At 39.1% G+C, this 19,680-nt stretch overlaps 1 protein-coding gene across 1 annotated transcript in view; it reads right to left on the reverse strand.

The window, feature by feature from the left end:
- Positions 1 to 16,846, reverse strand: part of DTD1 (D-tyrosyl-tRNA deacylase 1) — a 233,718-nt gene extending 216,872 nt beyond the window's left edge. Inside the window, exons 1-2 of the mRNA XM_027840346.1 lie at positions 16,739 to 16,846; positions 3,338 to 3,428 (exon numbers count right to left, since the gene is read on the reverse strand). Coding sequence (XP_027696147.1) covers positions 3,338 to 3,428; positions 16,739 to 16,781 — 134 coding nt within the window. The 5' untranslated portion in view covers positions 16,782 to 16,846. The remainder of the gene's footprint in view (positions 1 to 3,337; positions 3,429 to 16,738) is intronic.
- Between the last annotated feature and the right edge of the window lie 2,834 nt (positions 16,847 to 19,680).

A 19,680-nucleotide genomic window follows, 5' to 3' on the forward strand; every position in this document is an offset into this window, starting at 1 on the left:
ATGAGAAGGCATGGATGAGTTACAATCTTCACTGATATTGGGAATATACACATAAGTGAAATCGCATAACTAGAGAAAGATAAAGAATCTCTTGGTACACTGTTTGATCTATATGAACTTCATCTATTAGACTGTATCCAATCCCTCTATAACTGGAAGATAACTATTAGTGAGTTACATAAGGCTCCAAGAATTTAAGGGATATAATTATGGACATACAATAATACAATACATACAATAATAAGTGCAAAGAGGGGAGGGAACTAAGTCGACCTAACTCCAAATTCAGCCCATTCTTAGCAAACAATTTGGTGGTAATTTTCTCCTAAACTGTATGTGAATGTTGATATTTAGATGGAACCTAGTACCAAACTGCAGTGGAAAAGAAAAATAAATGCAGAGAGATTACAACAAAACGTGACTTCACTCTCTCCTTACTCATATACATTTCCCTATGGCATATCTTTTTCATTCTAGACAGATAAGGATTTTGCTACCTATACTATAATCATCAACTCAAACCTAATACCATCAAGAAAAGCAAGAACATGATCATCTAGGCTTTAGTGACATTGCTTTAATTAGTTTCAAAGTCTTGGCCTATATTTAATTTCCAATTACAATTTCTACTATGTGCAATGCACAGATCCAAATTTACTGTTTCTCTGGACACATTTAATATTTAAACTGACACATCTGACATCAATCATTTTCCATGTCACCCCAAGGTAGACTTCCATTTAAAATTAAATTAATTGCTGCCATACCAAGAAGCATTTAGAAATGTTCTTCCAATATTTCTTAAGAAACTAGAAGCCTGGGGGGCAGGTGGTGCAGTGGATAGAGCACTGGCCCTGAAGTCAGGAGGACCTGAGTTCAAATCCAGCCTCAGACCAAACACTTGACATTTACTAGCTGTGTGACCCTGGGCAAGTCACTTAACCCCAATTGCCAAAAAAAAAAAAAAAAAAAGGAAACTAGAAGCCTCTTCTCAACTTGAGCACAAACTAGCTCAGTAACATCTGATCCTTTTGTTGTTGAGATATATTGTTACTGGTTATTTGACTTTACAAAAGAAGCTTTCCCATAACCCAGATCCAAGAAATGTTGAAATGACATAATTATTTTTAAATGCATGTGAATTTAAATTTGATTTTTTGAGTATTTTTCATCCCACTGTGCAACTAATTACCCTAGAGGCACTGAAGACACTCTGGGGTGTGGGCAAAAAAAAAAAAAATTGAGATCCATGGTACTAGTTTCTTATTGTATCTGCTCACTGTATTTAAGCATTTTCACTCGATAGTACAATGTTTGACACTCCTACTAAGAAGTTCAACTCAGTTTTAACCAAGAGGAATTTTTCTCAGATTGGGGTATCCTTTTTTTTTAAAAGATACTGATAAATAATGATTAGATTGGCCCCTTCAATGAGGTGGGGGAGGGGGACAGGTAGACAGAAGGAGGTAGAATGACTGAGTTTATACATGCAGCCTGACACCAAAGGGATAGTACCAACCTCTGTGGCAATCCTTATCCATCCTACTCAAGACTAGTAAATTCAAAGGCATCCAAGATGGTCTCATTCTCCAGCAGGTTAACTTTTTCTGTGTCCTGGACCCTTATGGCAGTCTGGGGAAGCCTACAGATCCCTTCTAAGAGCAATGTTTTTAAATCCACACAACAAAATATACAGGATTACAAAGGATACCAAGTATACTGAAATAGTTATCAAAATATTTTTAAAACAAATTCACCTCCCCACACTCCATGAAATTTATCCACAGACTCCTTTAAGACCTCAGAAGTAGCTACTCCCTTTGTCTACCCAAGTATAAAATCTACTCTAAGAAATAACTCTTTCACCCCCCCTACATGAAGAGGGAATATTTTCTGGATTACTTTGGTTGCAGAAATAGGCCAAGACTAGGACCACGAGAGGAGAGGGAGAGAAAGAGAAAGAAAGAGAGAAAGAGAAAGAGACAGAGAGAGAGACAGAGAGACAGAGAGAAAATCTATACACAAACACACACACACACACACACACACCTTCTTATGCCCTTGTTGTAATCAAATAATCCACTGTATGCTATTAATAAATTCTTTTTGGGGGGGGGGGTTAGACAATGGGGTTAAGTGACTTGCCCAGGGTCACACAGCTAGTAAGTGTTATGTGTCTGAGGCCAGATTTGAACTCAGGTCCTCCTGAATCCAGGGCCAGTGCTCTATCCACTGCGCCACCTAGCTGCCCAATAAATTCTAAAGTTAGATTAGAGGCGGATATGATTGTGTTTTTGTTCCTTGAGATCCAGACCTAAACAAATGCTGATATATACCTTTTTTTTTTCATAATGGGCTAAGTAAAATACTACAATGTGCCATGGTAGAAAGAACGATTAGGTGTTATTTTTATCCCCAGAAAAGTCACAATTCAAATGAAGTTAAAAACAGGTTAGAAACAGAATTTCAATATAGCAATTAATCAACATATTGTATATCAAGTGCCTATTATGTACAAAGTACTATGGAATATACAATGCCTATGACAGTCCTCATCCTCAGAAAGCTTAAAAACTAAATATCCTTGGAATGATCTTAGAAAGAAATTTAATTGTTAAATCAAATTAATAATTTAAATTATTAAATTAAAATTTAGCAATCATCTTGGAAAAATTGAAGTCTTTTTTTTTTTTTTTTTGCTTTTTTGGTGCGGCAATCAGGGTTAAGTGACTTGCCCAGGGTCACAGAGCTAGTAAGCAACGTGTCTGAGACTTGATTTGAACTCATGTTCCCCTGACTTCAAGGTCAGAGTTCGATCCACTGCACCATCAAGCTGCCCTGAAGTCTGTTCTTCAGAAGGATAAACGCACAAACGCACTGAAATTATCTACAAAACCACCTACCTCCTAAAGTATTTAAACAGCATACCTTAATGTTAAAATTAAAGTGAATTTAAATATTTTTATTATTTTCAGAAAATTATATAAGAGCCCTAGATGAAAGCAGAAAATCCCAAATTAAAACTAACAGATATAGTCTAAGTAGAAAAGAGAGGGTTAGCTTTGGATAAGAGAATACTACAAAATTCACTGGAAACTGTGAAATCAAAGAGGACTGACCTGTGAGCAGGGATAACAGCCTCTTCGCTACTGAGTTACTGTGGAGGTTACTGTGTAATACAAATTATATCAGCATCCTCATCTATAAAATGGGTTAGTTATTACAGACAATAAACGATTATGATTCACTTCATTAACACAAAGCTATAGAAGTTCCACGTACAGTTACAATGAATATCTTTAAGACAGCACTAATTTAAACTGAGTCCATATCTTACATGTGTTCCAGCTCTTTCTGTGTATCTTCCATAGAAATGCCCAGCAACACACAAATGCCCCGTCCAATGGAACTTATCTGCTCCTCTCCAACTAAGAAAAAAAAGTAAAAAAGAAAAAATAAATCAGTGAAATTAAGAAACAACTATCAAATTTTATAGTGCAAGCAACAATTACAACAGAATGTTTTCTAAAAAAACTTTCCACTTCCCATAATTCCTAGAGCGCTATGAGTATGTAACACAAAATAGTAGGCGCTAAAGAAATATCAACTGAATTTACTTTTCTTTCCCATTTCATATTTGGAGAAAATGCTAAATATCTGGACAGAACAATAAATTACAAATCAAGGCATAAGGTAAATAAATCATCTAAAAACAATTCTGAAGTCGCATTTTTCTACTTCAAAATTGATGAGACATTGTACCTTAGGGACACTGTTGGAGTAAATAAAAATGTCATAATTTTCTTCTCGCCAGAAAAAAGTTAACAAATAGCAGAAATTCTGAAAGCACAGCCTATATGAAACTCCCCTATAGGACAAACATCCCCAGTTCCTTCGAAGGATCCTTAGTAGATACGGCTTCAAGTTCCCTCACCACCCTGTTTTCACTCCTCTAAAAAGCCTCCACCTTGTTCCACTAGCTTACATTATATTCCAAGAAGATATATAACAAAAATAAAGGATATACACATATACGCATATAATTACACATAATATATTATTATACATAAATATATCCATACACACAATTGGGTAAAGAGAAGAGAGGGTAAGGGAGTAAGCATTTATATAGCACCTATTACATTCCAGGCACTGTGCTAAGCAAGCACTTTCCAAATATTTTCTATTTTCTGACTACAACCCTGTAAGGAAGGGGATATTATTATTCCCATTTTACAACTAAGGAAACTGAGGCAAACAAGAAGTTACATGACTTGCCTGGAGTCGCACAGCTAGTAAATGTCTGAGGTAATCACCAAAATAATTTGGAAGTGAGTAAGAAATAGAGAGGTTGGTCAGTGTAACAGATATGATACACAACAAACAGACGCAAACAATGACAGCAGCTTAGTGTTTGATAAAACCAAAGATCCCAACTCCTGGGACAAGAACTCATTCCAATAAAACTGTTGGAAAACTGAAAAGCAATCTTGCAGAAACTAGGCATAGAACATCTTACAGTATATACCAAGATAAACTCTGAATGGGTTCATAACTTAGTCACAGAATAAACAAATTAGGGAAGCATAAAAGAAATTACCTGCCAGATCTATAAACAGAAAGAATTCATGATCAAGCAAGAAATAGAGAAGATCACAAAAAGTAAAATAGACAAATTGATTACATTAAATTTAAAAGTTCTGCACTAGCAAAACCAATATAGCTAAATTTAGGTGAAAAGCATGTAAATGGGGGAGTGGGAAGGGAAATTTTTGCAGCAAGTTTCTCTGATAAAGGTCTTATTTCTAAGATATACAGGGAATTGATTCAGAGTTACAAGAATAAGAGCCATTTCTCAATTGAAAATGGTCAAAAGATAAGAACAGGCAGTTTTAAGAAGAAGAAATCTAACCTATCAATAGACATAAAAAATGGGGGCAGCTAGGTGGCACAGTGGATAGAGCACCGGCCCTGAAGTCAGGAGGACCTGAGTTCAAATGTAACCTCAGACCAAACACTTGACACTTATTAGCTGTGTGACCCTGGGCAAGTCACTTAACCCCAACTGCCTAAAAAGAAAAAAAAAGAGACATAAAAAATGCTCTAAATCACTAATAATTAGAGAAATATGAATTAAAACAATTCTGAGGTACCACCTCACAACCCTCAGATTCACAAAGTTGTCCAAAAAAGGAAATAACAAATGCCTGAAGAAGGGAATAAACATTTATATAGTATTTTCTATGTGACAAGTGCTATAGGAAAACAGCCTGTAGGGGCTTTGGTAAAACCAGTGAATTTTTTTTTTCCCTTACAGTGGAACTGTGAACTGATCCAGCCTTTCTAGAAAACAATTTGAAACTATGCAGAAAAAGTTATTAAACTGTGCCTATCTTTTGATCCAGTGATACCACTATCTATGGTTCTATATCCCAAAGAGATCAAAGAAAGAGGAAAAGGACCCATATGTAAAAAAATATATTTATAACCACTTTATTTGTGGTGGCAAAGAGTTGGAATGGAGGGAGGAGGGGAAACACCTAACAATTGGAGAATGGCCAATGAAGTTCAATCAATCAATAAATATTAATACTTACATAGTGCCAGGCATTGTGCTAAGTACCAGTATATCGATGTGATGGAAAACTATTATGCTACAAGAAATGACAAAAAGGGATGTTTTCAGAGAAACCTGGGAAGACTTACAAGAACTGATGCAAAGTGAAGTGAGAAGAATCAGGGGAACAATTTATACAATCACAACAATATTACAATCACAAACAAATCTGAAAAACTTAAGAACCCTGATCAACACAGTGAAACTGTGATCAACACAATGACCAACTACAATTCCAGTGATCTTACTATTAAACACGCTGCCAAGCTCCTAATAGAGAAGTGATGAACTATGAGTAGAGATAGACTTTTTTTTTTAATATGACCATTGTGGAAATTTTTTTTGCTTATACATGTTTGTAACCAGGATTACGTTTTTCTTGCTTCCTCAATATGGGTGGAAGGAGTGGAGATGTGGAATTACACTTTTACAGCTGATGATATTTGCTACCCAAAACTCTGGGTACCAATACCTAGATTTGTTAAGACCTTTTGTTCAGGCATTTTTCAGGTACAACCAACTCTTTGTGATCCCATTTGGAGTTTTCTTGACAAAGATACTAAAATGGTTTGCCATTTCCTTTTCCAGCTCATTTTACAGATGAGGAAACTCAGGCAACTGGAGTTAAATGATTTGCCCAGGGTCACACAGCCAGTAAGTGTCTGAGGCCAGATCTGAACTTAGGTCTTCCTGACTCCAGGCTCAGCACTCCATCCACTGAGCTTTCTAGCAGCCCCTACATTCTATAGAGGGAGAGAATATGTGTACACACACACACACACACACACACACACACACACACACACATATTATAAATGCAGAATAATTTCCAGGAGATACTATCAGATGGTGAGGGAGAAGACAAAGAAAGGTTCATGTACCAGGTTGCATTTGAGCTGAGATTTGAAAGAAACTAGGATTCTAGAAGCAGAGGTAAGGAGAGTTCATTCCAGGCATGGAGAACAGCCCATGCAAATACACTGAGCTGTGAGATGGAGAAGTGAAGAATAAAAAGTAGGTCAGTTTGTCTGGACTATCTTCTGCATGGAATAGATACATTTGGTAAGACTGGAAAGGTAAATTGGGATCAAGCTGTGAGGGGCATTAGACACCAAAGGAATTTTTTGTTATTTGATCCTAGAGGTCCCAGGGAGCCACTGAAACTTATCAAGGAGAGGAAATGACATGGTCATGTCTTAACTTAAAGAAAATCACTCTGGCAGTGATATGGAGATGTCCTGGAGAGAGGAGAAATTTCAGACAGAGAGAGGAATTCAAGGGCTATTGCAATAGTTAAAGCTAAAGGTAATATAACTATAATGATAATTATGGCTAACATGTATATAAGTGCTTTGTTGCTTACAACATCAAATATTATTGTTAGTACAAGTATTATTATTTTCATTTTTGCAGATGAGAAAACTGAGGTTCAAAAAATTTTAGTGGTTTGCTTATGGTCAGAGAGCTAATAAGTACTGGAGGCAGAAATCAAATTCAAATCTTCCTGATTCCAAACCTCCCACCCTTTCTATCTATATCACATTACCCCATGTAAAACCTCTCATACTCTCTCCTCTGTAATAATCACAAAAGAATCAAGGAATGACATTTTAGACTATATGAAATAAAATATCATTCACGTATGTCCTCTGTAGTAGGGACAAACGATAATTGTGAAGGAAAACTCAAATCCTTTTCCATTTTAAATATAATTCAATCCTACCCCAAATTACAGCTTATGTTACAGAAGTAATACAGTCCTATACCTATATCACTAAAACCTTTAACAACCTAAGATAATTAAGCATTATCTTTTTAATATACATTTTGCTATTCTGTTTCCTAAAAATTATTATTTTTTTATAATTACTCTAATGTTAAAAATTGTTTTAACATGTAATTGGGGAAAATAAAATATCAAAATTTTTAAAAAACAAAAAATAATATTTCATTACAATCATACACAACTTGTGCCATTCCCCAATTGATTGGTATCCCCTCAATTTCCAATTCTTAGCCACCACAAAAAGAGCAGCTATAAACATTTTTGAACAAAAGGGTTATTTTTCTTTTTTTTTTTTTTGTAATCTCTTTGGGATTCAGACTGAGTAGTGGTATTACTAGATCAAAGGGTATACACAGTTTTATTGCCCTTTAATTCCAAACTGCTCTCCAGAATGGTTAGATCAGTTCCCAACTCTGCCAACAGTACATTAGCGTCCCAATTTTCCCACATCCCCTCTAACATTAATCATTTTCCTTTTCTGTCATATTAGCCAATCTGATAGGTATAAAGTGGCACCTCAGAGTTGTTTTAATTTGCATTTCTCTAATCAACAGTGATTTAGAGTATGTTTTCATATGACTATGCATAGCTTTTATTTCTTTGTCTAAAAACTGCCAGTTTGTACCCTTTCACCATTAATCAATTGCGGAATGACTTGTATTCTTATAAATTTGACTCAATCCTCTATATATCTGAGATATAAGGCCTTCATTACAGATATCTGCTATAAAGTTTTTTCCCAGTTTTTTGCTTTCCCTCTCATTTTGGTTGCATTGGTTTTGTTTGTGAAAAACTTTTTAATTTTATATAATCAAAATTATCCATTTTATATTTCATAATGCTCTCTATATCTTGTTTGGTACTAAATTCTTCCTTTAACCATAGATCTGACAAGTAAACTATTCTATGCTCTCCTAATTTGCTTATAATATCACCTTTTATGTCTAAATCATGCATCCATTTTGATCTTATCTTAAAAGGTTGGTCTATATCTAGTTTCAGCCATATTGTTTCCCAGTTTTACAAGCAGTTTTTGTCAAATACTGAGTTTTTGTCCCAAAAGCTTGGATCTCTGAGTTTATCAAATACTACGTTATTATGGTCATTTAATATAATCTATTCACTAATCAATTCCACTGATCCACCACTGTATTTCTTAGCCAGTACTAGAATGTTTTCATGATTACCACTTTATAATACTGTCTGAGATCTGATATAGCTAAGCCACCTTCTGGAATGCTTGAAAGTACTGTATTCATCAAATACCCACTTTTTCCCCTGAAGGATTATACTCAGTTTTACTGAGTAGGTAATTCTTGGTTGTAATTCTAGGTCTTCTGCCTTCCTGAATATTCTGTTACAAGCCCTCCTATCCTTTGATGTAGAAGCTGGTAAATCTTGTATTATCCTGATTGTGGCTCCACAATATTTGAATAGTTCCTTTTTGGATGCTTGCAGTATTTTCTCCTTGACCTGGGAGTTCTGGCACTGGACTATAATATTTTTAGGAGTTTTCATTTTGGGATCTCTTTCAGAAGTTGTTCAGCAGATTCTTTAAATTTCTATTTTATCCTGTTTCTAGAATATCAGGACAGTTTTCCTTGATAATTTCTTGAAATTTGATGTCCAGACTCTTCTTTTGATCAAGGCTTCCAAGTAGTCCAATAATTCTTAAATTCTCTCTCCTGGATCTATTTTCCATGTCAGTTGTATTTCCAATAAGAAATTTCACATTTTCTTCTATTTTTTTCATTCTTTTGATTTTGTTTTATTATTTTTGATGACTCATGGAGTCATTAGCTTCCACTTGCCCAATTTTAATTTTTAAGTAATTATTTTTTTCAGTGAGCTTTTGTACCTCCTTTTTCATTTGGCCAGTTCTACTTTTTAAGGAGTTGTTTTCCTCAGTAAATTTTCAGAAATCTTTTTCCTTTTTTTTAATGCCTCCTTTACCAAGCTATTTTCTCTTTTGTCATGATTCTTTTGAACTGCTCTTTGTTTTCTCAAATTTTCTTCTACTTCTCTTATTTGTTTTGTTTTAGTTTTTTTAGGCAACTGGGGTTAAGTGACTTGCCCAGGGTCACACAGCTAGTAAGTATCAAATGTTTGGTCTGAGGTCACATTTGAACTCAGGTCCTCCAGATTTCAGGGCCAGAGTTCTATCCACTGTGCCACCTAGCTGCCCTCTCTTATTTGCTTTTGAAAATCCTTTTTGAGCTCTTCCAAGAGTTCTCTTGGGCCTGAGACCAATTTACATTTTTCTTTGAGGCTTCACATGTATCCATTTTAACACTGTTGCCCTCTTCTAAGTTTATGTCCTGATTCTCCCTATCATCATTTCTATGGGGTTTTTTTGGTTTTTGCTTATTTTTTCTACTTATTTTGTGACTTTGTACTTTTGTGTAATTTGGGATCCATTCCTGAATTGTCCCAAGTTTCTTGTGTAGGGGCTCAGGGCCTTGCTGCTGGCTTGCACTGGGAAGGGGGCCTGCCTCCTGGCTTATAATGGGGGTGGGACCTCTCTATGGGGATGGGGTCTTGCTGCTGGCCTGCAGTGGGGGGTGGACATCACTGAAATTTATTTGTAGCTTTTAACTATATCATGAATTTAGTCACAAAAGTGCAATATTTGTGGTCTAGTCAATTCTGGAAAGAAATTTGAAACTATGTGCCAAAAGTTACTATACAGTTCATACCCTTTGACAAGCTAACAATACCACTTCAAGGCCTATATCTGAAAAGAGATCAAAGAAAGAGAAAAAGGCCTATATATACAAAAATATTCACAGCAGCTCTTTTTTGCAATGACAAAGAACTGGAAACTAAGAAGATGCCCATCAACTGGGAAATGACTGAACAAATTATGGCAGGTGAATGTAATATAATATTAATGTACTGTAGAAAATGACAAAAGAGATGGTTTCATAAAAACCTGGGAAGACTTGTATTAACTGATGAAGAGTGAAGTGAGAATAAGGAGAACAACTTATACTATAACAGCAACACTGTGAAGACAATTTTAAAAGACTTAAGAAGTCTGATCATTACAATGACCAAACACTATTCTAGAGGACTAACGATGCAGCACACTACCCAGATCCTGACAGAGAGGTGATGCAAAATGAAACATACGTTGTTGGACATAACACTGTGAGATTTCGCATGGCTTGGCTATGTCTAGTTGTTACAAGAATTTTGTTTTTCTTTTTTTTTTCCCAAGGGGAAAGTAGGTGAAAAGGACAGAAAATAAATGTTAGTTGAAAATTTTAATTGTCATTAATAGATGAAATATTTTTTCATTTAAAATTAACTTTGCTAGTAGACAGATATTGTTCACTTAAACTTATCTTCCAAACCTCCTCAACTTCTTACATCCTTTCAATTTCAGGTTTTTATTTTCTCTTGCTTACACTTGCAACAGCTTCCTCTTTGGTCTTCCTGCTTGTAGTCTCTCCCCTCTCCAATCCATCCTCTACACAAAGCTGCTAGGTTAACATTCCTACAACATAGGTCTGAACATATTACTCCCCTACTCAAAAATTCTCAGTGGCTTCCCAGTTGCCTAAAGAATAAAATACCAATTCCTTAGCCTAGTATTTGAAACTCTCCTCAATGTGGCTCCCATGTACCTTTCTGGACTTCTTTCATTATTATTTCCCCTCACGCATTCTGATCCAGCCCACCTGTCTACTCCTCAAACTCAACAGCATAATACCAGTGGAGAACGTTCTGACTCTGGATTCAGAGGTCCTGAATTCAAATCCCATCCCCAGTACTTACAAATCTCTAGTACTACTTGGACAAAACACTTACTTCCCGGGGCCTCTGATTGCTTAACATGAGGGAGTCTGCCTACATCAAATGAGATGTTTGTAAAGCATTTAGCCCGGTGCCTGGCACATAGGAGGCACTATATAAAAGTTGATTCCTTTCCTGCCAGATGGTTTCTGGGGCCCCTTCCAGGTTTCAAAGGAAGATTCTAAGATCCCATGTTCCCTGCCCTTGCCCAGTCAGTCCCCCATACATGTAACATTCCTTCCTCAATTCTGTCTCTTAGAATCCTGAACTTACTTCAAAACACAACTCAGAAACCACCTCCTATACCACACCTGTGCTATTCACCCTAGTTGTAAGTTCTCTTCCTCCTGAAATTACTTTTTATTTACCTCCCTCTTAGGATTGTTGTGAGGACCAGATGAGGTTTTTGTAAAGCCTGTACAAACCTTAAAGTGCTACATAAATGTTAGCTATTATTTGTATGCAGGATGTATCCTCATAAGAACCTAAGGCTCTTGAGGCCTAGGACTCTTGTTTTTTTATCCACAGCCCTAGCACTTAGCACAGGGCCCTACACATTACAAGCAACACCTTCCAGTCCCTCAGGTTCACAACCTAGATGTCATCCTCTACTCCTCACTCTCAGGATGAATATCTCTGAGGCAGGATTCAAATTCGGGTCTTCCTAACCCCAATACTCAACCTACTAGATTCAGGTCAGGCATCTATCTTCACTCAAATAGGCCGTTATTCTTGGAAGTGAGTTCTTAACTCATCAAGGGATACAAATCATCATAAAACAGCCTGTTTTTAGATACAGAAGTTTTAAAGTTTTTAAAGAAACAATATTAATGTAGCTAGAAAAAAGAAACTTCTACTTTAGGGAAAATCTTCCCAGAAAATATCTCTGATAAAGATCTGATATTCAAAATACATGGGGAATATACATAAATACATATAAGAACAAAAATCTTTTCCCAAGAGGCAAGTGGTCAAAGGATATGAAAACGCAGTTCTCAAATAAATATAAATTATCATTGATTAACAGTGATACAAAAGAATGCTTCAAATAACTAAAAATAAAAGAAACAAATTAAAATAACTATGGTTTTACCTCATATTCATCCTATTAGCAAAAATATTAAAAGATGAAAATGACATATGTTAAAGGTGTTTTGGGAAAACGAACACACTATTGTTAGAAAACAATTTTGAAATTACTCCAGAAAAGTTGCTAAACTCTCCACATCCTTAACTCAGCAATACAACTACTAAGTACAAACTCCAAAGCAGTCAAAGATTTACAGCAGCATTTTGGGGAGTGAAATCAAAGTGAACGACCATCAACCAAGGAACAGCCAAACAAACTGCAGTATATAAATGTAATGGAATGTTATTGTACCCTAAGAAACCATTAAGAATTCAAAGAAACTTGGGGAAAATATCTGTGACAAGATGAAGGATGAAGAGCAAAGTACACAAAACCAGAAGAACAGCTTACAAAACGATTAATGTTAAAAAAAAAAAAAAACATTGAAAAGCATATCTGATCATTTTGACTCCAGAAGACTGATGCACAGCCCCCTCTGCTTTCTGAAAAGAAGTCAAAGACTCTGGGTGAGGAATGAGATATCTATGTATTGTTTGACATGGCCAAAATTTATGGATTCACTCTGCTTAATTGTAATTATCTGTTACAAGGCAGGGTTCCCTAAAGAAGAGGGATAGCATTAACATCTACCAGAGTTCCCCCACAATGTGGATGAGGCCTACTCCTTCTTTCCTGCGACATGGATTATTTTTCCTTAAACTGAAAGAAATGATTGTTAATAACCAATAATTTGGGGAGATCCATTGTTTCCCCCTTCTTCTAAAGTCCTGATTTTAAAAAGTAAAAAATTCAGTCTCTTGAAGGGCATTATTGATAATGAGATTGAATTAACTCTCCTCAGTCTTGGACAGACCTCACACAACCTTACAAAGAATTAATCTAAGGTGGAGAAGTTCTACTCAGGTTTGGGTGGGAATAAATTCTCTGATTAAATTGCCCAAAACTGGAGGTGGTCAGGGTATAGAGATAAGACTCTCTGTCCAAGGGTGCCATGATATCACTCTCAGCCCCTCATTTTAATATAGTCTGACTCTCCTCTTCCAAAAGAACATATAAGCCCTGAGCAGAGCCCACCATGATTGTCTTTGATCTAAGACAGAGCCAATTGACCACCCTTTTACTAATAACTTGTGCTAGCCTTAATTAATATAATGATTAAATTACCCAGAAACTATGTCTCTTAAGCCTTTCTAATCATCACAAAACAAAGTGGTCCCAGGACCTGATTGTCCAGGTTTCCCTAAGTTTCTTCCCCCCCCCCCACCCCCAGTTCTGCTAAACACAAAATGGGAGTACGTCCAGGCCTCTCCTCCTTCCCTATAACATTGATTATTTTTCCCTAAAAGGAGACAAAACTATCTTGGGGCAGTTTTCTGGTTACCTAAGGGCATTAAATGTCCAGTCACATGGAATTAGAACCCTTCCAACAGGGTGAATTTTTGAACACCACTTGAGTCACCATGTTCACCATTATCCTGCCTTGATGACCATATTTGTTTAGGGGTTTCCATATAGAAGTGAGGGGGTCAATGTCCAAAGAAGCTAAATACCACTGTGTCCTAGTTGTATATCCTTGCTGTGTCAAAACCAAGTAAACCTCCTTTTGTTACCTAACTGTTCAATGATTTGCAAGTGCCTCATTTTCATCCCACCATCAAACCTGAACTGGAGAGTGCTAGAATTGACTCCAACAGGGAATAAGAGTCACTGGGAAGTGACATCAATTTTTTTCTTAAATTTACCAACATGTATTTAAAAAAAAAAACCAGAATCAAGAAGAAGTTTACATTAAATAGATACTCCATGGAGGATGTGTGTGTAAACTTGAAAAAGAATTTCACAGAATAAGAATGCTAGCAAAGGTTGTAATTTGTAGCAGAGAAAGGTACCCATACCTATGGAATGACACCTTGATAGATACTGGGTTATACAAGGTACACAAACACATTTTTGGTATTTTTTTTATAAATGAACATATTTCTAATACTAAAAAATTCTACTCTCTAATAAGTGAAATGCTTCAAAGCTGCCAATAAATAGTCATACTCAAGGGCACAATTTCCAAACCTTTCCAAGGGTTTATAAATACTTTGTCAGGTTTGTGAATAGTAGGTACTAATAGTTTGTTATTTGGAGAATGGCATAAAAATGGTTGCTTTTTGATCCGGGCTATCCAAATGGATAGAAGAAATCAATTCTGATAGTTAATAAATTCAGAACTTTGGTTTTTATTCACTTTGGAGTACTTCTATAGTTCTATTTCTTTTATAAACCTTTAAAGTGAATTCATTCTAAGGTTGCTTTCAAAGCTAATGGTATTTTTAAATAATATAGGAGAACAATCATGGCTGTCCTTCCTCTTTTTTCTCCATTATCACTTAATCATTTTATCAGCTCTAGGCAGACAATTCCCAAAGGTTTATATCCAAAGTTCCAGTGTCTCTCCTGAGCTCCAGTCCCAAATAACAAACTGCCTGTAAGACATTTAATCCGGATGCCCCTGGGCATTTCAAACAACATATCTTAAGAAGAACTGATCTTTCCTCCTCTCCCCCCAAAAATGCCCCTATTACAGTGGAGGGGACTACTACACTTCCAGTTACCGAGGTTCACAATTTCAACATCATCCTCAATTCCTCCCTTACCCCACATATCCAGTCAGTAAGTAAATCTTGTTTTGACCTACATAGCATTCCCCTCCGGCTACACTCATATAGCCACCACCCTGCATCACCGCTCACCTGGATATTAGTCTCCCTATCTCAAGCTTTTCCCCACTCTTCACATCCATCCTCCACACAGTGATCAAAGTTGATTTCCCTAAAACACAGCTGTGATCACACCTCCCTCTCAATAAACTCCAGCGATTCCCTATTACTTCTGAAATCCGATATAAAATCTTGTCTGGCATTTAGATATCTTCTCAATCTAACCCCTTCACACCTTCCCAGTGTTCTTACACTTGACTTTTCTCCACATATTATATTCCAATCATACTGGCTTACTCGCTGTTCTGCATACATGAGAGATAGCATTGCAATTCTTTCTTGGCACTTGCGCCCTGGCTGACCCCAATGCCTGGAATGCACTCCCACCTTATCTCTGTCTCTGGAAAAGCCTGACTTCCTTCAAGACTCAATTCAAGCACCATCTTCTACAAAGATAAGGCCAACCGTCCTTCCCAAAACTACCAGGTATTTATTGTGTGTGTACGTGTGAGTATTCCCTTAAATATACATGTCTTTTCTTCCCCCCCCCCCAAATAAAGTAAGCTGCTTGAGAGTGGCAACTTTTTAAGTTTTTGTTTTTCTAATCCCTTGGCTGATTGATTCCTAACTCCTGTTTTCTGTGATCTTCACTTTAGCGATTTATCAAATAGGCCATTGAGTGGAAAGAGCTGGACAGACTCTCAACACTGAGAAAAGAAGGCATTGAGCTCCTCTTCACAAGGAGGTTTCCTGTGGCAAAAACTGAATGACCACTCGAGGAAGGATGTAAAAGGAATTTGGAGGGGGAGAGGGGGAGGAGAAGGGAGGGAGAGGAAAGGTATGGATTGGGCTAGATGGCCTCTGGGGTCCCCTTTCCAACCCTGAGATCTTGTGATTCTGTGGGGGAAAAAATGTCCTGGACCCTGAGGTCTTGTGAGGTACAGAAGCCAACCTGAATTTAAGAGCCTACTACCTGCCAGACATGGTTCAAAGCACCAGGAATACAAACAAAGGAGGAAAAGTAGTCCCTGCCCTCAAGGAGTTCACAGTCTAACGGATGGAGCAGACAAGCAAACAATTTTGCCAACAAGACAATGTTGCCTCTAGTTATGGATGGTCTCTAAGTGGGAGCAGTTTCTTTCTAGGTAGAGGTGATCTCTCTCTAGGTGAGGGTACGCTCTGAGTCGGGGTGGTCTCTCTCTAGGTAGAGGTGTTCTCTGTCTTGGTGGGGGTGGTCTCTAGGTGAAGGTAGTTTCTTTCAGTCTCCAGGTGGAGGTGGTCTCTGAGTCGGGGTAGTCTCTAGGTGGGGGTGGTCTTTCTCTAAGTTGGAGTGGTTTCTCTCCATCCAGGTGGGGGTGGTCTCTGAGTGGGGGGAGGGGTTTCTTCTCTCTAGGTGGGGGTGGTCTCCATATGGGAGTAGTCTCTCTCTGGGTGGGGGTAGCCTCTGGGTGGGTGGTTTCCACATAGGAGTGGTCTGTCTCCAGGTGGGGGTGGTCTCGGCGCAGGGTCCGCCCACAGGGCCAGACCAAGTCACACCGGACTCCACGCCGGAGGGTCAGCGCTGGTCAGTGAGTCGGCCACGGGCTCTGGGGCTGGACGGGGCGCGTAAACCCCTCTCTGTGGCCGGAAGGAGCCTCGGCGGGCGCGGCACGCCGGCCCTGGGGCCCCAACGCCGCCCCTCCTGGCCGGGGCCCGGGGTCCGAGGCGGGGGGCCAGGCCCCGGCCGGCCCCGCACTGACCTGTGACGCTGGCCCGCGTAACGCGCTGGATGATGGCCTTCATGGCGGCTCGGTCCGCCGCGGGCTGCCCAAGCGGGACGGCGGAGGCAGCGCCGGGCCTGGCTGCAGCGCCTCACTGTCGCTCTTCCACCTCCTCCGCCTCCTCCCCAGCGAGTCCTCCCCGTCGGCCCACGCTGCGCCGGCGTCTCCGCCGCCCCTGTCGCCCCCTAGGGGCCGCCCCCGGCAGCGGCGGCGGCAGCAGCGGAGGCGCCCGCGCGCCCCAGGTGCGGGGCTCACCTGGCGCCTGAGCTGGGCACGTGACGGACGGGGGGTGGGAAGCCTGGGAGCGAGCCGAGATAATGGGACCGGCAGGGACCTCGGCTCGCGCGAGTGCATTCAACACACCAAATACTTCAAAGATGGGGTGACCTATGTATGTCTTCAGTGTGGAAAAGACTAAGCAACAGCCACAAAAATCTCAACTTCTGAATAACCTAATTGCATTTTTTGGGGGGCTAGGCAATAGTGTTAAGTTACTTGCCCAGGGTCACACAGCTAGGAAGTGTCAAGTGTCTGAGGCCGGATTTGAACAGGGCCAGTGCTCTATCCAATGCGCCACCTACCTGCCCCAATGTAATTGCATTTTAAACGTGAGAATGGAATTCCAAAAACTTAATCCATTCTGCTTTATGGCAGAAAGTCAATTTTAAAAGTTTAAGGTTTAGGTCACCTTCTACTGAAAACAGGTAACCCCTCCACACTTTAGTAAATGGTCTGCAGTTGTTGTATGACAACAATAACCACAGAGAAACAGGACCCTTTCAACAAGCCGTCCATACTTGGCTGACTCAGGCTCAAAGGGCGTATTATACCTCTCCGAACATTTGAAGGCTTGTCGTATGGAAGAAGGATTAGATTTGTTGTGTTTAGCAGGTGCCAGGACTGGAAGAAATGTGTAGAAGTTGGAAATAGTTGGATTTGAGCTTGATGTTATTAGGAAAAACTTATTAAAAACAATTGAAGATCTCAAAAAGCAGGATGGGCTTCCTCGAGAGAAAGTGGAGGTCTTGGAGACCTTGGAGGTCTTCAAGCAGCAATGTCAGGATGATACCTTATCAGGGATGTTGTAATGGGGCTTCCTTCCATGTGTGGGTTGGAGAAGATGGTCTCTGAAGCCCCTTCCAATTCTCAAATTCCATAATGAGCTCAGAATTAAGCTAAAGGGACCTGCCAGAGCTTTTGTTCCACTGACTTAGGCTTTGAGAACATGGGGCATCTCTACATAACAAGGAAACAATCAGAGGAGCCTTCCTCACTGTTAAGTTAAAATAACTTAAAACATTCCAGACATATGGATTTTCAATGCAGCAAAAGGTTTACTCCTTAAACACAAATTCCAGTGCTATGCTTGCCTTAAAGTAAAGGTTGTTTACACAGGTTACTTCCATGTTTCTCTCTTTATGTTCTTGTCTTTTTTTATCTTTCCCCCCCCCAAAAAAAACCCACTTCTTTTAGCCTCTTCCAATTGCTTGCCTTGCAGTTAGACTCAATATGTTTATCTTGCACAAATGATGTATGACAAAATTGGGTGGAATCACAACCATCATCCAGTGAAGCAACCTGTGTGGAAAGGGAGCCTGCCATCCTCACCACCATTACTACCAGCTGCTGACCTGCTGCCAGCAACGGCCCAGGGAACTGTAGCATCCCCCAAACAACTGGTCCTGCTTCTAGCCCATCCCCCTAACCATCATCCAGGGAAGCAACCCTTCTGGAGAAGGGATCAACGTCTGCTGACCAACTGTCACCTGTTATTAAGTCATTTCAGTCATGTCTGACCCTTCGTTAAGTCAAGGATACTGGAGTGGTTTGCATCTCCTTTTTTCAGCTTATTTTACAGATGAGGAAATTGAAGTAAACAGGGTTAACTGACTTGCCCAGGGTCACACAGCTCCTAAGTGTCTAAGGCTGGATTTGAACACAGGTCTTCCTGTCTCCAGGCCTGGCACTATCCACTGTGCCATCTTGCTGTCCCTAACTGCTGCCTACAGGGCAGGTAAGCCAACCTTGTTAAAGCAGCATGTGCCAGGCAAGTCAAACTATTGCTATTACCTTGACCACTATTTTCAACCACTGATCAACTGCCATATAGTTTTATCAATGGAAATCACATTAAAGAAAATGTACGGCCTCCAGCTTTTTTGCTGCACTCTAAGGACCAGGGGGCCTTTCCATCTGCTCTGCAGCTGAAACTACCAATATATGTTATCTCCCATCCAAAATGTAAGCTCCAGAGAATAGGCATCATCTTATTTTTCTATCCCCATTGCTTAGCATGGTCCTTACACATAGTAAGTGCTTAATATTGCTCCCAACTTGCGTTATTCTAGGAAATCTCTAAAGCACAGCCTTCTTTTGGCTCATGTCTAGGTAACAGGGACCCCAAGTTCCCATTAGTTCTCAAAGTACCAAAAGGATATTGGAGATAGGACAGCCTTTATTTCACTCCATGGAAAGTACAAAAGATACAAAGAACTTAAAGGAGTCCAGGAAAAGAAAACATTCAAGTTTTCCCAAAATAATCCTATTTTAGAGGCTTCTGAACAAGCAATCACCTTCCTTTCTGACCTGCACTGTTTAAATAACTCACTGGCTCTCCAATCCAGGTAGGATCCTGCTCAGAAACTATGCAATCTTCTTTCCCTAATGAGAGTGCTATATCAGTAAATATCCTTCTCTCTCTAGAAGATCTATTCTTAGAACTTTCAAACTTCAGAATCCAGGTTTACCCAGAAAATGCTGGTCAGGAAATCTCCCTTCTCTGGTTAGAAGGCTAAATTCTAGGATCACGATGCCTAGAAAATTCATAGTCTTTTATCATCCACATAGGAACTGGGGTTCACAAACATTGTCCATGAACTATCTTCTTGGGCTAAGCCGACATGCACATGCCTACCTCCTCC

This window comes from Vombatus ursinus, unplaced genomic scaffold, assembly GCF_900497805.2.
Source record: "Vombatus ursinus unplaced genomic scaffold, bare-nosed wombat genome assembly UNPS02014841.1, whole genome shotgun sequence".
Taxonomy (NCBI): Eukaryota; Metazoa; Chordata; class Mammalia; order Diprotodontia; family Vombatidae; genus Vombatus; species Vombatus ursinus.